The sequence below is a fragment of the Oncorhynchus clarkii genome, chromosome 21 (genome assembly GCF_045791955.1).
Source record: "Oncorhynchus clarkii lewisi isolate Uvic-CL-2024 chromosome 21, UVic_Ocla_1.0, whole genome shotgun sequence".
NCBI lineage: Eukaryota > Metazoa > Chordata > Actinopteri > Salmoniformes > Salmonidae > Oncorhynchus > Oncorhynchus clarkii.
In genome coordinates this window covers 28,450,477-28,468,129 of record NC_092167.1, presented here as the reverse complement: position 1 = coordinate 28,468,129, position 17,653 = coordinate 28,450,477, and the positions used below count along the sequence as shown (strand labels likewise).

Below are 17,653 nucleotides of genomic sequence, written 5' to 3'. Positions count from 1 at the left end.
ATGCTGGAACCGGAAAGGGCCTTTCCCAAACTGTTGCCACAAAGTTGGAAGCACAGAATCGTCTAGAATGTTATTGTATGCTGTAGAATTAAGATTTCCCTTCACAGGAACTGAGGTGCTTTGACCAAACCATAAAAACCATTATTCCTCGGCCAAACTTTACAGTTGGCACTATGCATTAAGGCAGGTAGCGTTCTCCTGGCATCCACCAAACACAGATTCATCCGTCGAACTGCCAGATGGTGAAGCGTTATTCATCACTCCATAGGAATGTGTTTCCACTGCCCCAGAGTCCAATGGCGGCGAGATTTACACCACTCCAGCCAATGCTTGGCATGGCGCATGATGATCTCAGGCTTGTGTGCGGCTGCACGGCCATGGAAACCCATTTCAGCTCCCGAAGAACAGTTATTGTGCTGACGTTGTTTACAGAGGCAATTTGGAACTTGGTAGTGAGTTGCAACCGAGGACAAAATATTTTTACACGCGCTACATGCTTCAGCACTCGGTGGATCTCTTCTGTGAGCTTGTGTGGCTTACGACTTCGCGGCTGATCCGGTGTTGCTTCTAGACGTTTCCACTTCAAAATAACAGCGCTTACAGTTGACCGGGACTGCTCTAGCAGAGCAGAAATGTTTTCTTTATTTTTACTATTTTCTACATTGGAGAATAACAGTGAAGACATCACAACCATGAAATAACACATAAGGAATCATGTAGTAACCAAAAAAAAGTGTTAAACAAATCCATATATATTTTACATTTGAGATTCTTCAAAGTAGCCACCCTTTGCCTTGATTACAGTTTTGCACACTCTTGGCATTCTCTCAACCAGCTTCATGAGGTCGTCACCTGGAATGCATTTCAATTCACAGGTGTGCCTCGTTAAAAAGTTAATTTGTAGAATGTCTTTCCTTCTTAATGCGTTTGAGCCAATCAGTTGTGTTGTGACAAGGTAGGGGTGGTATACAGAAGATAGCTCTATTTGGTAAAATACCAAGTCCATATTATGGCAAGAACAGCTCAAATAATCAAAGAGAAATGACAGTCCATCATTACTTTAAGACATGAAGGTCAGTCAATCCGGAACATTTCAAGAACTTTGAAAGTTTCTTTAAGTGCAATCGACCACGCTATGATGAAACTGACTCTCATGAGGACCGCCACAGGAACGGAAGACCCAGAGTTACCTCTGTTGCAGAGGATAAGTTCATTAGAGTTACCAGCCTCAGAAATTTCAGCCCAAATAAATGCTTCACAGAGTTCAACAGACACATTTCAACATCGACTGTTCAGAGGAGACTGCATGAATCAGCCGTCATGGTCAAATTGCTGCAAAGAAACCACTACTAAAGGACACCAACAGTAAGAGACTTGTTTCGACCAAGAAACACAAGCAATGGACATTAGACCGGTGGAAATCTGTCCATTGGTCTGATGTGTCCAAATTGGAGATTTTTGGTTCCAACCGCCGTGTATTTGTGAGACGCAGAGTGGGTTGAACGGATGATCTCCGCATGCGTGGTTTCCACCGTTTTCATGTCTTCACTATTATTCTACAATGTAGAAAACAGTTCAAATAAATAAATAAAAACCTTGAATGAGTAGGTGTGTCCAGAGTTTTGACTTGTACTGTGTATAGTGTAGCTCTGTGGTTGTATCATACAATGCGTCCACATGGCAAAGGGAGACACATTCATAACTAGAGTGCAGAGGCCTGCCCGCCATCCCATGATAGACGGAGCCCCATCTGTGCCAAAGCCATCTGTGTTTTTCATCAATATAACCACGCAGCACACTAAACATAGCCTGTGCAGTTCCATGCTCTGGAATCGTGAGACAGAACAATTTGTCCATGTGAATGGCATCCCACGACATGTATTGAACAAAAGTCCATGCACAGGCAACTCGGCCCTCACAGCTAAAGTCCATCTGGAGAGCGGGGATTTATGTCATTCAGTCAGAGTTCCCTCTTGAGTGCTAGCTATAGAATCAGTTCCTAGTTTCCCCCGTGTTATCTGACAAAGGCATTGATGTGAGATTCTGTGCCTATGCCTCCCAGCAAATTATTTTCACCATATCTATTGCTGCCGGTGACAGCAAAGTCTGTGCAATAGTGTGTGGCTTCATAGCGTAGTGGCTCAGCCATTCACCACGGGAATGATTCAAGTGCAACGCTCAGGTGCGGTCTTTTCCCACCATTCTAAGGGCACTCTCTAGTTGAATTTTTACTTTTAGATATGAATCATTTTCATTTAGATTAAGGTTAGCCGCATTACAATTATTTTGATAGACATAGACGATATTACATACTGCATATACAGTACAAGTCAAAAGTTTAAGAACACCTACTCATTCAAGGGTTTTTCTTTATTTATTTTATTTTTTTCTACATTGTAAAATAACAGTGAAGACCTCAAAACTATGAAATAACACATATGGAATCATGTAGTATCAAAAACATTTCAAAATATATTTTATATTTGAGATTCTTCAAATAGCCACCCTTTGCAACAACAGCTTTGCACACTCTCAACCAGCTTCATGAGGTAGTCTCCTGGAATGCATTTCAATTAACAGGTGTGCCTTGTTAAAAATTAATTTGTGGAATTTCATTCCTTCTTAATGCATTTCAGCCAAACAGTTGTGTTGTGACAAGGTAGGGGTGGTATACAGAAGGTAGCCCTATTTGGTAAAAGACCAAATCCATATTATGGCAAAAACATCTCAAACAAGCAAAGAGAAAAGACAATCCATCATTACTTTAAGATGTGAAGGTCAGTCAATGCGGAACATTTCAAGAATTTTGAAAGTTTCTTCAAGTGCAGTCGCAAAAACCATCAAGCACTATGATGAAACTGGCTCTCATGATGACTGCTACAGGAATGGAAGACCCAGAGTTACCTCTGCTGCAGAGGATAAGTTCATTAGAGTTACCAGCCTCAGAAATTGCAGCCTAAATAAATTATTCACAGAGTTCAAGTAACAGACACATTTCAACATCAACTGTTCAGAGGAGATTGTGTGACTCAGGCCTTCGTGGTCGAATTGCTGCAAAGAAACCACTACTAAAGGACACCAATAAGAAGAGACTTGCTCCGGCCAAGAAACACGAGCAATGGTCATCAGACCGGTGGAAATCTGTCCTTTGGTCTGATGAGTTCAAATTTGAGATTTTTGTTTCCAACCGCTGTGTCTTTGTGAGACGCAGTGTGGGTGAACAGATGATCTCTGCATGTGTGATTCCCACCGTGAAGCATGGAGAAGGAGGTGTTTTGCTGGTGCTTTGCTGGTGACACTGTAGGTGATTTATTTAGAATTCAAGGCACACTTAACCAACATGGCTACCATAGCATTCTGCAACGATACGCCATCCCATCTGGTTTGGGCTTAGACTATCATTTGTTTTTCAATAGGACAATAACCCAACATACCTCCAGGATGTGTAAGGGCTATTTTACCAAAAAGGAAAGTGATTGAGTGCTGCATCAGATGACCTGGCTTCCACAATCACCCGGCCTCAATGAAACTGAGATGGTTTGGGATGAGTCAGACCAAAGAGTGAAGAAAAAGCAGCCAACAAGTGCTCAGCATGTGTGGGAACTCCTTCAAGACGGTTGGGAAAGCATTCCCGGTGAAACTGGTTTAGAGAATGCCAAGAGTGTGCAAAGCTGTCATTAAGGCAAAGGGTGGCTATTTGAAGAATCTCAAATATAAAATATATTTTGATTTGTTTCAAACATTTTTGGTTACTACATGAGTCCATGTGTTATTTCATCGTTTTGATGTCTTCACTATTATTCTGTAATGTAGAAAATAGTAAAGAAGAAAATAAAAACCCTTGAATGAGTAGGTGTTCTAAAACTTTTGATCAGTAGTGTATATATATATTTTTTTTTACCCGGATTTGAGAAATTCTCCCGTGACCACATTTTCATATCAGGCAAGCCCCAGTTTCGGAACCGCTGTGCTAGGGAGTTGTGGACGGGGATGGCGAATGGACATAAGCCGCAAGCTCCAGCTTTGAGGGTTGCGTGTTCAATTCCAGAGCTAGACATTTTTTTTTTTTTTGGTTTATTCCCTATACTATACCTTCATCCTTAACATTCCGAATTAATTCCACAAACGTAACCCGGAGTTGTTTTCGTTTTCGTCACATGTTCAATCCCAGTTCTAGGCACTATTTGTTTTATTTTAACCCTGTCCTGAACCATAATCCCTTAACCATTTGGAATGAATGCCTAAACTTAACCTTCGCAATTTGACGTTTATGGACAAACGTCGGATTCTGCAGTGAGTCGGTGAGAGCTTGTTGCAGCCTCCTCCTCTAAGCCTTGCTTATCCAACATCAGGGTCCGTATGTTTCGAGCTTCTCAGAGTAAGAGTACTGATCTAGGATCAGTAATATATGCTATTTAGCAGTACTCCCCTGTCCATCTTATTCATCTAAAAGGCTAAATTGATCCTAAATCAGCAGTCCTTCTCAGAGACGCTTGATTCTCTCGGCCCAGCTCAACCCAGCTTTTCGGTCTCCCTGGAGGTGTGAGAGGGAGGGCCGTAATAGAGAATTCAATGTCTATCTTTGGCTCTCTCTCTCCCCTCTCTCCTTCCTTACCCCCATTCTCTCTATTTCCCTCTCTCGCTCCCTCTTTTCACCTGCTACCCTGAGGCAGAACTTCAATTTAGTACCCAATGGTTCATACACAGACTAGTCAATAGTTGCATATCGCAATATTATTTTTGGACGATAGTATATTGATATGACTCCCAAGTATCGATTTGTAAAATAAATAAAAAAAACTGTAGGTTGCGTTTGCTTGCGCTAGTGGGCTGTACGTGCGGTAAAACTCTGGTATTTTTCATCCTACTGATTGTTCTCCACCTTCTTTTTAAATGGTGACCCAACATGTTTTCAGCACTTCTATTTCCCTGACTGATCAAAACTCATTTCCTCACGCTCTCTCTCGCGTCTCTGCAGCAGACATATAGTGAGCAATATATTTGGAACGCCAAATCCTAATATCAAATCGCAATACATATAGAATCGCAATACATATCTTAACGGCACCTAAGTATCGTACCGCGAGGGCCTTGGCAATACCCAGCCCCAACACACACACGCGCACGCGCACACACACACACGCACACGCACACACACACACACGCACACGCGCACACACACACACGCACACACACACACACGCACACACACACACACACACACACACACACACACACACACACACACACACACACACACACACACACACACAGGGGCTAGAACAATTAATTGATTAAAGAGATTCTAAGCTCTTTTGTTAATCCACACACAGATGGGGGTGGACAGATCAGTTAAAGGGTATGACAGTAGGTGAGACGTCAATGGCCTTGATTTCCTTTTCATCTATCTAAAAGGAGAGGTGGAGAACGTAACACGCACACACGGCATGGGAAACACACGCAAACACACACAGCATACGGAGATACACACACAATCCATTTGTAAGTGACAGAGGTTCAGCCTAAAAGACATCCTCTTAAAACTACCAGACTCACTCACTCTCTCTCTCTCTCCTTCCCTCTCTCTCTCCCTACCTCTCTCTCTCTCCAGTGAGGTCAGTCAGTCCATCACTATCCTGTTCTATCCATCCATCCCACGCTTGTACTCTTCATGCACCATTTGGGACTGTCTCTGTTCTCTTTTCCTCCTCCCTCCGCTCTAATAACAGAGGGAGGAACGAGTGGGGGGGGGGGGGGGGGGGGGGGGGGGGGGGTGAGGAATTCCTTAATGCTCAGGGAGGATGCATCTTTGTACATACAGGAGTGTGTGTGTGTGTGTGTGTGTGTGTGTGTGTGTGTGTGTGTGTGTGTGTGTGTGTGTGTGTGTGTGTGTGTGTGTGTGTGTGTGTGTGTGTGTGTGTGTGTGTGTGTATTAAGAGGGGCCAGACAGGGTTGCAATTGACTTCCCTCATCACTCACCATTCCATCTCTCACCATTCCATCTCTCACCATTCCATCTCTCACTCCATCTAGTTCCCTCTATCTCTCCCTGTGCTCCTCTCTGCCTCTGTGTCTCTAACCACTAAAGTTGTTTAACACCACTACAATAGTCAGAAACTTCACCCCAAGGCTTTCTATCACCCAATACACATCATAAGCAAATGAAATCAAATTGTATTTGTCACATGCCCCGAATGCAACAGGTGTAGACTTTACCATGAAATGCTTACTAATGAGCAATTTCCCAATAATGTTTAGTTAAAAAATAAATAAAAGGAGATAGTAACACAATAAAAGACTAATAACAAGACTACATACGAGGAGTACCGGTACTGAGTCAATGTGACGGGGCACGGGGCAGTTGAGGCTATATGCACATGGCAGTACTGACGTTAAAGTGAGAGTTCACTCAAAAAAAAATGTTTACCTCTGAAGTGTTGAAATGAGTCCACGTCCCGAGTCGTTGAACTGAACTAAGAACCCTGAACAACCAAAGGTTGTTCCCCATTGTACAACCGCGTGTGTGCGTGTGCGTGCGTGTGTGTGTGTGTGCTCGGGTGCGTGCGTGTGTGTGTGCGTGTGTGTGTGTGCGTGTGTGTGTGTGCGTGTGTGTGTGCGTGTGTGCGTGTGTGTGTGTGTGAGCGTGTGTGCGTGCGTGTGTGTGTGTGTGTGTGTGCGTGTGTGTGTGTGTGTGCGTGTGTGCGTGTGTGTGTGTGTGTGATCATATCTAACAGCAATAAAAGGACAACTGGCTTGCGGGCGGTTACAATGCGTTCTACATCACACCCACTCCTCTACGCCTCCTCTCTATCTGTCTCTGTACTGAGAAAAGCGAGGGAGTCAGAGAGAGGAGCAAAGGATGAGAGAGAGAATGAGAGCAAGAGAGATGAGAGACCAGATTGAGAGGGCCAGTAAATAAAAATAGGTGTTATTTTTTCCCCCCTAGACTAATCCGAAAGCATAGCACACCGGATGGATGACACCGATTTCTTGCAAGCAGCCTCCTGCTTACCCTCTGTGAATCTATGGGTGAGTCTTAAAATGGCACCCTATTCCCTTTGTAGTGCACTACGTTAGACCAGGGCCCATAGTGCCTAGGGCTGGACTAATAATCCAATTAATTTTGATTCATTTCGAATGTATGTTTTAGTGCAATGTTCCAAATGCCTGAAATCACAAGAATCAAGGTTGTGTTTTTTTGGTCTCATCTCCTTCTGTGCTGTGTGCACCAACCCCTCCCCCTGCCACTCAACAACAACAAAGGCAAAAGATCAATTCATCCTCTCTGACAAAGCGCAGTTTCAATTCACTATTTGCATTTGAGGTTTGGTCCAACAGAATCAGTCGTTTCCCCTTTTTATGTTTTCAACTACTAAAACCAGATTGTGGAAAACTAAATTTCTCGGTTTCTGTCGCGTGCGGCATTGTGGTGCCTAACATACTGTACCTAACATACTGTACCTAACATACTGTACCTAACATACTGCTATGTGCTAGCAGTCTAGTCTGTGTTTTATCAAATGTGCAAGGAGCATTTAAAAAGGCGCATTTATATAAGGAATTGGCAACTCGTTCTCATTCTGAGAAATAAGCAAATTCTTATCCAGGTAGGCCCCTTGATTTCAACATCTAAACAAAGTGAACAGGCTGTTGTTGTTCAAACAGTCGGAGGGTGTACTCATAACAGTGTTCTACCTTGTCGGCAAGCAAATAGATCCAAGTTGGCTAGACTTGTAAAGATTAGCTGGCTAGTCACTAGCACGTGTGCTTCACATATTGTTTATGAGACCTGTGTTCATTTTCTAGTACGCCTGCTAATAATCCTGAGTGGATGTGCATTGTTCTGATCAGATTTGTAACAAAAAGGAATTGTCATAGACAGACTATAACGCCAGATCAGTGATTATTACAAGAAAAGCAGGTTAAACTATTTTGACTAAATAGTTAGCTTATTAGTGGGCCGAATGGTTGTGGAAGGCTGATACTTGGCCTTGGTATCCTTTTACAAGCCCTGAATTCATTTGATTACTCCTGACTGTTTGAAATGAAGTGTATTTGACCTTTTTTTTACCTTTATTTAACTAGGCAAGTCAGGGGCAGAACGACAGATTTGTACCTTGTCAGCTCAGGGGTTTGAACTTGCAACCTTCCGGTTACAAGTCCAACGCTCTAACCACTAGGATACCCTGCCGCCCCATTGTGCAACAAAGCTTTAGAGAATTGTTTGTATTTTTAGATATGCAGTATATAGCCTATTGTGAAACGGCCATAAATTTGAAAAAAATAAAAATAATAATCTCGATATGATCTTTAGGCCATATCGCCCAGCCCTAATAGTGCCGATAGGGTTCTGGTCTAAAGTAGTGCACTATGTAGGGAAAAGGGTGCTATTTGGAATATACCCTTTGCTAATCAATAGGCCTTGCCTACCGCTTTTTTTGGTCAGTTGGCAAAAGAAGAACCCCGTTATAATCAGGTTTAAACTACAACATCCCACATCCCACACACCCATAAGATAGATAAAAACCCACCACACACACACACACACACACACACACACACACACACACACACACACACACACACACACACACACACACACACACACACACACACACACACACACACACACACACACACAGAGAGAGAAAAGGAAACCACATTAAACATGTTAATTTGTTCTTCTTCCTCAAGTGGTCACATTTAACTAAGAAAGGAGGGGATTAAAGAAAACAATATTTAGCTTTCTCCATATGTAGGCTAATTCAGATGGACAGAGAGAGACAGAGAGAGACAGAGAGAGAGAGAGAGAGTGAGAGAGAGAGAGAGAAAGAGAGAGAAAAAAAAACAGTCAGAATGAGAAAGCCCGTGAGAGAGTGAGACAGAGAGAGAAAAACAGAATGAGTATTTCATATGGGACCTATCTATTGTACTGTATCTCAGATCATGAACTCCCAAGGTCTAGGCTCGAGCTACCACCACGTGTACGTGCACTAGAATTAAACCAGAACCATACGTCAAACACACGTCATAGTCGGAGGTGTCATGCTTTTGGTAGTTTGTAGTTCCAGTTTTACAGTGCCTTGCGAAAGTATTCGGCCCCCTTGAACTTTGCGACCTTTTGCCACATTTCAGGCTTCAAACATAAAGATATATAACTGTATTTTTTTATGAAGAATCAACAACAAGTGGGACACAATCATGAAGTGGAACGACATTTATTGGATATTTCAAACTTTTTTAACAAATCAAAAACTGAAAAATTGGGCGTGCAAAATTATTCAGCCCCCTTAAGTTAATACTTTGTAGCGCCACCTTTTGCTGCGATTACAGCTGTAAGTCGCTTGGGGTATGTCTCTATCAGTTTTGCACATCGAGAGACTGAAATTATTTCCCATTCCTCCTTGCAAAACAGCTCGAGCTCAGTGAGGTTGGATGGAGAGCATTTGTGAACAGCAGTTTTCAGTTCTTTCCACAGATTCTCGATTGGATTCAGGTCTGGACTTTGACTTGGCCATTCTAACACCTGGATATGTTTATTTTCGAACCATTCCATTGTAGATTTTGCTTTATGTTTTGGATCATTGTCTTGTTGGAAGACAAATCTCCGTCCCAGTCTCAGGTCTTTTGCAGACTCCATCAGGTTTTCTTCCAGAATGGTCCTGTATTTGGCTCCATCCATCTTCCCATCAATTTTAACCATCTTCCCTGTCCCTGCTGAAGAAAAGCAGGCCCAAACCATGATGCTGCCACCACCATGTTTGACAGTGGGGATGGTGTGTTCAGCTGTGTTGCTTTTACGCCAAACATAACGTTTTGCATTGTTGCCAAAAAGTTCAATTTTGGTTTCATCTGACCAGAGCACCTTCTTCCACATGTTTGGTGTGTCTCCCAGGTGGCTTGTGGCAAACTTTAAACGACACTTTTTATGGATATCTTTAAGAAATGGCTTTCTTCTTGCCACTCTTCCATAAAGGCCAGATTTGTGCAATATACGACTGATTGTTGTCCTATGGACAGAGTCTCCCACCTCAGCTGTAGATCTCTGCAGTTCATCCAGAGTGATCATGGGCCTATTGGCTGCATCTCTGATCAGTCTTCTCCTTGTATGAGCTGAAAGTTTAGAGGGACGGCCAGGTCTTGGTAGATTTGCAGTGGTCTGATACTCCTTCCATTTCAATATTATCGCTTGCACAGTACTCCTTGGGATGTTTAAAGCTTGGGAAATCTTTTTGTATCCAAATCCAGCTTTAAACTTCTTCACAACAGTATCTCGGACCTGCCTGGTGTGTTCCTTGTTCTTCATGATGCTCTTTGCGCTTTTAACGGACCTCTGAGACTATCACAGTGCAGGTACATTTATACGGAGACTTGATTACACACAGGTGGATTGTATTTATCATCATTAGTCATTTAGGTCAACATTGGATCATTCAGAGATCCTCACTGAACTTCTGGAGAGAGTTTGCTGCACTGAAAGTAAAGGGGCTGAATAATTTTGCACGCCCAATTTTTCAGTTTTTGATTTGTTAAAAAAGTTTGAATTATCCAATAAATGTCGTTCCACTTCATGATTTTGTCCCACTTGTTGTTGATTCTTCACAAAAAAATACAGTTTTATATCTTTATGTTTGAAGCCTGAAATGTGGCAAAAGGTCGCAAAGTTCAAGGGGGCCGAATACTTTCGCAAGGCACTGTATTTCCACAGAAACAGACAGACAAACAGTTGGTGGCTTTTAGAGGTAGCATTGTGCATGACATTCAGGGTTACCCTAAAAATGAAGTGGGGCAGCAAGCAGGGCCGGATTAAGAAATCATAGTGTGAATGGCTAATCTGACAAACTGAGATCAATCTGGTCTTGAATTCAAACAAAAAATAGCCCAGGCCAATGAAGCAACACACAGATTGTACAATATTATGAGGATATAGAGATATATACACACACACATACAGTGGGGCAAAAAAGTATTTAGTCAGCCACCAATTGTGCAAGTTCTCCCACTTAAAAAGATGAGAGAGGCCTGTAATTTTCATCATAGGTACACTTCAACTATGACAGACAAAATTAGAGAAAAAAAATCCAGAAAATCACATTGTAGGATTTTTTATGAATTTATTTGCAAATTATGGTGGAAAATAAGTATTTGGTCACCTACAAACAAGCAAGATTTCTGGCTCTCACAGACCTGTAACTTCTTCTTTAAGAGGCTCCTCTGTCCTCCACTCGTTACCTGTATTAATGGCACCTATTTGAACTTGTTATCAGCATAAAATACACCTGTCCACAACCTCAAACAGTCACACTCCAAACTCCACTATGGCCAAGACCAAAGAGCTGTCAAAGGACACCAGAAACAAAATTGTAGACCTGCACCAGGCTGGGAAGACTGCATCTGCAATAGGTAAGCAGCTTGGTTTGAAGAAATCAACTGTGGGAGCAATTATTAGGAAATGGAAGACATACAAGAACCCTGATAATCTCCCTCGATCTGGGGCTCCATGCAAGATCTCACCCCGTGAGGTCAAAATGATCACAAGAACAGTAAGCAAAAATCCCAGAACCACATGGGGGGACCTAGTGAATGACCTGCAGAGAGCTGGGACCAAAGTAACAAGGCCTACCATCAGTAACACACTACGCCGCCAGGGACTCAAATCCTGCAGTGCCAGACGTGTCCCCTTGCTTATGCCAGTACATGTCCAGGCCCGTCTGAAGTTTGCTAGAGAGTATTTGGATGATCCAGAAGAAGATAGGGAGAATGTCATATGGTCAGATGAAACCAAAATATAACTTTTTGGTAAAAACTCAACTCGTCATGTTTGGAGGACAAAACATGCTGAGTTGCATTCAAAGAACACCATACCTACTGTGAAGCATGGGGGTGGAAACATCATGCTTTGGGGCTGTTGTTCTGCAAAGGGACCAGGACGACTGATCCGTGTAAAGGAAAGAATGAATGGGGCCATGTATCGTGAGATTTTGAGTGAAAACCTCCTTCCATCAGCAAGGGCATTGAAGATGAAACGTGGCTGGGTCTTTCAGCATGACAATGATCCCAAACACACCGCCCGGGCAACAAAGGAGTGGCTTCGTAAGAAGCATTTCAAGGTCCTGGAATGGCCTAGCCAGTCTCCAGATGTCAACCCCATAGAAAATATTTTTAGGGAGTTGAAAGTCCGTGTTGCCCAGCAACAGCCCCAAAACATCACTTCTCTAGAGGAGATATGCATGGAGGAATGGGCCAAAAACCAGCAACAGTATGTGAAAACCTTGTGAAGACTTACAGAAAACGTTTGACCTCTGTCATTGCCAACAAAGGGTATATAACAAAGTATTGAGATAAACTTTTGTTATTGACCAAATACTTATTTTCCAACATAATTTGCAAATAAATTCAATTAAAAATCCTACAATGTGATTTTCTGGATTTTGTTTCTCATTTGTCTGTCATAGTTGAAGTGTACCTATGATGAAAATTACAGGCCTCTGTCATCTTTTTAAGTGGGAGAACTTGCACAATTGGTGGCAGACTAAATACTTTTTTGCCCCACTGTATATATACCGTCCTTTCAGAAAGTATTCAGACCCCTTGCCTTTTCCACATTTTGTTATGTTACAGCCTCATTCTAAAATTGATTCAATTGTTGTTTTTTTCCTCATCAATCTACACACAATACCCCATAATGACATTGAAACTTGTCTCGAAGCCACTCCTGCGTTGTCTTGGCTGTGTGCTTAGGGTCTTTGTCCTGTTGGAAGATGAACCTTTGCCCTGGTCTTGAACGCTCTGGAGCAGGTTTTCATCAAGGATCTCTCTGTACGTTGCTCCCTTCATCTTTCCCTCGAGTCTCCCTGTCCCTGCCGCTAAAAAACATACCCACAGCATGATGCTGCCACCACCATGCTTCATCGTAGGGATGGTGCCAGGTTGCCTCCAGACGTGATGCTTGGCATTCAGGCCAAAGAGTTCAATCTTGGTTTCATCAAACCAGAGAATCTTGTTTCTCATGGTCTAAGAGTCGTTTAAGTGCCTTTTGGCAAACACCAAGCGGACTGGCATGTGCCTTTTACTGAGGAGTGGCCTCCATCTGGCCACTCTGGCATAAAGGCTTGATTGGTGGAGTGCTGCAGAGATGGTTCCCCTATCTCCACAGAGGAACTCTGGAGCTCTGTCAGAGTGACCATCAGGTTCTTGGTCACCTCCTTGACCAAAGGGTCTGCATACTTGTGTCAATAAGGTATTTCCCTTCTTTTTTTCTTTTTTTTTTAAAATAAATGTGCAAAAATGGTTTAAAAAACTGTGTCGTCTGTTATTATGGGCTATTGTGTGTAGATTGATGAGGAACATATCTAATTTAATACATTTTAGAATAAGGCTGTAACGTAACAAAATGTGGAAAAAGTCAAGGGGTCTGAATACTTTCCGAATGCACTGTATATATAGATATCATAATCTACAGTAGGATACTAAATAAAATGTCCAATGAGAAACTGACACACCTAATTATGAAGATGAAGCCATATGCTACTCACAGTGATGCCTTTAGCCTATCTCAAGATGAGATACTTATAAAAAAAACAGTGCTGCTGTTTGCTACAAATTGGGATTTGAGAAAAATGTATCTATTGCTTTTACAGGCAGATTAGTCTCCTTTTTTCAGCAGTAGGCATTTGCTTTTCAAACTGTGCGTTTTTCCCGGCTATTTAATTTTGAAATGTGAAAAAAGCAAACCAGGACTGTCATCCATTGCTAGTGTAACCATGAGTTTAACAGTCAAATTGCCAGGGTAAGAAGTTACAAAACCGTTCTATGGATTACATGGCTATGGCCACAACGCAACAAGCGCTAGTCTGTATTTGTTGCGCATGCTACCCAAACTGCGGCCTTTCCGACTGTAGGCGTACCGGTAACTGCCAAAATAAAGAAAACACTTGAGAAAACAAAGGATACAAAGTATATGTTGTGGTGTGGGTTGCCTTTTCCTGGCATGGTTAGGCCCACTTGTAGAATCTATGCCAAGGCGCATTGAATGTGTTCTGGCAGCTTGTGATGGATGGTACAATACCCTTTTAAAACACTTCATGCTAGTGTTTCCTTAATTTAGGCAGATACTGTATGTGCTTGTGATAAAACTCAATCCACAGTTATTTTTTATTTTTTTTACAAACTATTGATCCTCTGTGGCTAAATTATGCTCTCTGCTGTACTTGAGAGCAGGCTCCTGTGGTTGAATAAAACGTTATATTACATTTAAAAAGATATATAGTTTATTTTATGCCTCTTGGGCCCAGCCCATGACTCACACAATTAACCAGTCACATTTTATTTATTAGACCATTTTTGTTTGTTACCCAATCAAGGCAGAGGCCCCCAATTACCCACATGGGCCCTCTACCTCCTCTCCTCCCCCATGTGATGATGAGCAGAGCGGAAGCAGGCTGTCTACACTCTTCGAGAGCAGGCTCCTCAGTCTTCCTGTGGTTGGCGATTGCATTGAAAAAGTATAACATATATACTACATATCAATTAAACAGTATATATATTTTCTTAATTATTTTATTTTTGTTAACATCTTTTCTGCTTATTGGGCCCCCACGGGCCTGGACCCAGGGGCTTCAGCACCGGTAAGACCCTGCATTAATTCGGCCTAGGTCTAGTCTAGGTTACATTGTAATAATAAGAGAGTTTTCACGTTGACAATGATGAGGCCGCACACAGTAATATCATTTTTATAAACACTGTATCAAGACATCCAAGTCGCTGGTTACAATAGCCGAGTTCATCAACACTTGCTGGTTGGAGTAGGCTAGAATTCATGATGTATTGAAGGTTGTTTGCCATGTAACCCCACCCTATGCGAATTCTGACAGCTGACAAACTGATCCACTGTTTTGCATGCTGGATAACTGTATCGCCACAAGTCCGTAGGCTAGGCTATGCGTTGCGAGCATATTTGATGATGATGATATCGTTTGCACTGCAATTCTCACTCCCTCCTTCCCTCCTCTCTTCCCCTGAACCAACTAGCACACTTCTTAATTAACCCCTTCTTATCGCGGATTCTTTGCTGGGAAACTCGACCAGTGTGCTGCCTTCACGTCCCAGTCTCTGCGTGTTAACCTAGGCCACCCTTTCATCCCTTCGATTGCCTATTTTCCCAAATAACACAAACATCACCGCAAAAAAATCTAACGCCAAAAAAAATAAAAAATACTGAGAACGTCTCCTACCTGGTGCCTGCCTTGTCTCCCATCTTCGCAGGCCTTGTGTTTCAGTGCTACTAAAGTGTAATATTTGTGTAAATCTGAACGCTATTTTGGATATCAAGGTCTTCGTCAATTCTCTCCTCTTTCCTCCTCTCCGTTGCGGGCTCGAGGTCCAATCCGTCTCGGTCCGGCTCGCACAGTTAGCTACCTGAAATTCCGTTTCCACAGCCTACAGACGGCAATGAACAGTTCGTTTCGTTCCTCGCCTTCTCCAGTTCTGACAGCGAGCGAAACACAGAGCGACGCCCTCCCCGTGTGACAGACACCACCTTCGACCAATTGCTGCTTCGGAAACATGTGAATTAGTGAACGACAACAAGGTTGGCCCGCCCTTGCCCTCGGGCCCACCAATTAGAAATCTGCTTTAGGAAGAGGGTGTGGCTTTTTGTCACCGATAAGGAGGAAAACAAATCGCTGGCAGAATGTATTTGTTTTACTCTTGTCACAATCATAATTCAATGTCCTCCAGTTTGTCGTGCATTTCCATAGGGAATAACCAAAATAACCAAACCTTAAACCGAATTCAGGGTTTCCCTGTCCCCAGTTCACCACATAATTTCTGGGTTGAATCCTGATTTCAATATGGTATTGAAATGTAATAGAAGTGTAGGCTAGGTTATAGACTTCATATAGGAATGTTATATATTTCAAAGGTGACACTTGAGAGAATGCTCCTTAGATGATTGCTTTCACTGCAAGGCCTGACAGTTAATTTTTTATAATCAATATTGGTGCAACAATAGGATAATCTGCTTCAGCCTTTTCGGTCATCATTTGTCATTGGAAAGGCTGCTTCCCTGTGTGTGTGTGTGTGTGTGTGTGTGTGTGTGTGTGTGTGTGTGTGTGTGTGTGTGTGTGTGTGTGTGTGTGTGTGTGTGTGTGTGTGTGTGCATGTGTGTGTGTGTGTGTGTTTGAATATGTTTTTGGTTTGTAAAACAAGGAACATTTGGACAAGTGGGTTTAAGGATTAGGTTTAGGAGTAGGGGTTAGGTTTAGGGTTAGAGAAAATAGGATTTTGAATGGGAAACAATTGTTTGGTCCCCACAAGGATAGTAAAATAAATGTGTGTGTCTGTGTGCGTCCATAAGTGCGTTTGTGTGAAATTACATTAAATTCAGCATTGAAAATTGGTGCACGTTTAAGTTTGTTCCACCTGAGCGTGTCTGACCACAAGTCAGAGATCACTATGATGACACACCAAATGCGTTTGATGGATCCTTTTTGTCTTCTTCCAATGCCTCTAAAAGGGAAAGTAATCCAAAAGTAACTGGAAGTAATCAGATTACGTTACTGAGTTTGGGTAATCCAAAATTTACATTACTGATTTCAATTTTGGACAGGTAACTAACCAGTAACTATAACCAATTACATTCAGAAAGTAACCTACCCAACCCTGCATGCTTGTGATTGTCCATCTAGCTCTATTGCCACCTAGCGGCAAAATGTAGAAAGTAGTGAATCCAGATGTGATCCCAGCTGTGCTAATCATTGGCACAGTACATGCAGAGGAGGGCTTAAAATGGGAATTCAGAGATGGGGAGCTCTATTTGTTGTTGTTGTTGTTGATGTTGGTGGTGGTGGTGGTGGTGCTGGTGGTGGGGTATTAGGGTTAGGGTTGGAGTTGGAGATGGAGTTAGTGTGCTACCTTTTCAACCCCGATTCAACCCTAACTCTAACCCTAGCTTCATGTCTACATCCTAGTTCAACCCTAACTGCTGTGAAGAGTCATGGCACCCCTACAGGACTCCAATTGCTTCCAATTACCCGAGGTCACTCCCCTTCCATCCACACCTGTTCCCACTCCACTCTCCTCTACATTTTTCACCCCTTTCATTCCCCATAATAAGCTGCATGCTCCATCCTACCTACCAGTTCAGTTAATGCTCGGTGATGCTTTAGGTGGCCCTGTGGGTGGTCCTATCCTTCCTCCTTCCATTGTGCCTGATAGGATGAAGTAAGTAGTCTTTGTTATTATACTGTTTGAAGAAGTCCTTAATAATACATACTTGTTGCCCAATGTTATATCCCTTTGTATATCCGTGTCCACAACTTGCAAAATTCTATGGCTCCTTTGTTCTAGGTATGAGTTTGTAGTCTCCTCAGTTTAAAGTTCATGTTAAGCTCACATTCTCCCCATGTTCACTTGGTACTACTTTATGATTCATGCACCTCTTATGTTGTGTCCCTAATGTTTCCCTTTTGTATCTCCCTTCCAGAACACCACATCCGTGTTATCCACATCCACCTCCAAGGCTTTACAAGCCACACCCTAAAGCACATCCTTGTTATTCACATCCACCCTAACCTCCAACCAAACCCTACCCCACGTGCTCCGTTCGTTCCTGCATTGTTCAACTGTGCGAGTAATAAATACCACCAAACCT

General features: G+C 42.5%; 1 protein-coding gene across 2 annotated transcripts in view; it reads right to left on the bottom strand.

Moving 5' to 3' along the window:
* The window catches only part of LOC139378826 (arrestin, beta 2b), an 80,637-nt gene extending 65,149 nt beyond the window's left edge, over window positions 1-15,488 (bottom strand). For both annotated transcript variants that reach the window (XM_071121353.1, XM_071121354.1), the window contains exon 1: window positions 15,234-15,488. In XM_071121353.1, the coding sequence (XP_070977454.1) occupies window positions 15,234-15,256 (23 nt within the window). In that variant the 5' untranslated portion in view covers window positions 15,257-15,488. The remainder of the gene's footprint in view (window positions 1-15,233) is intronic.
* Window positions 15,489-17,653: the final 2,165 nt, after the last annotated feature.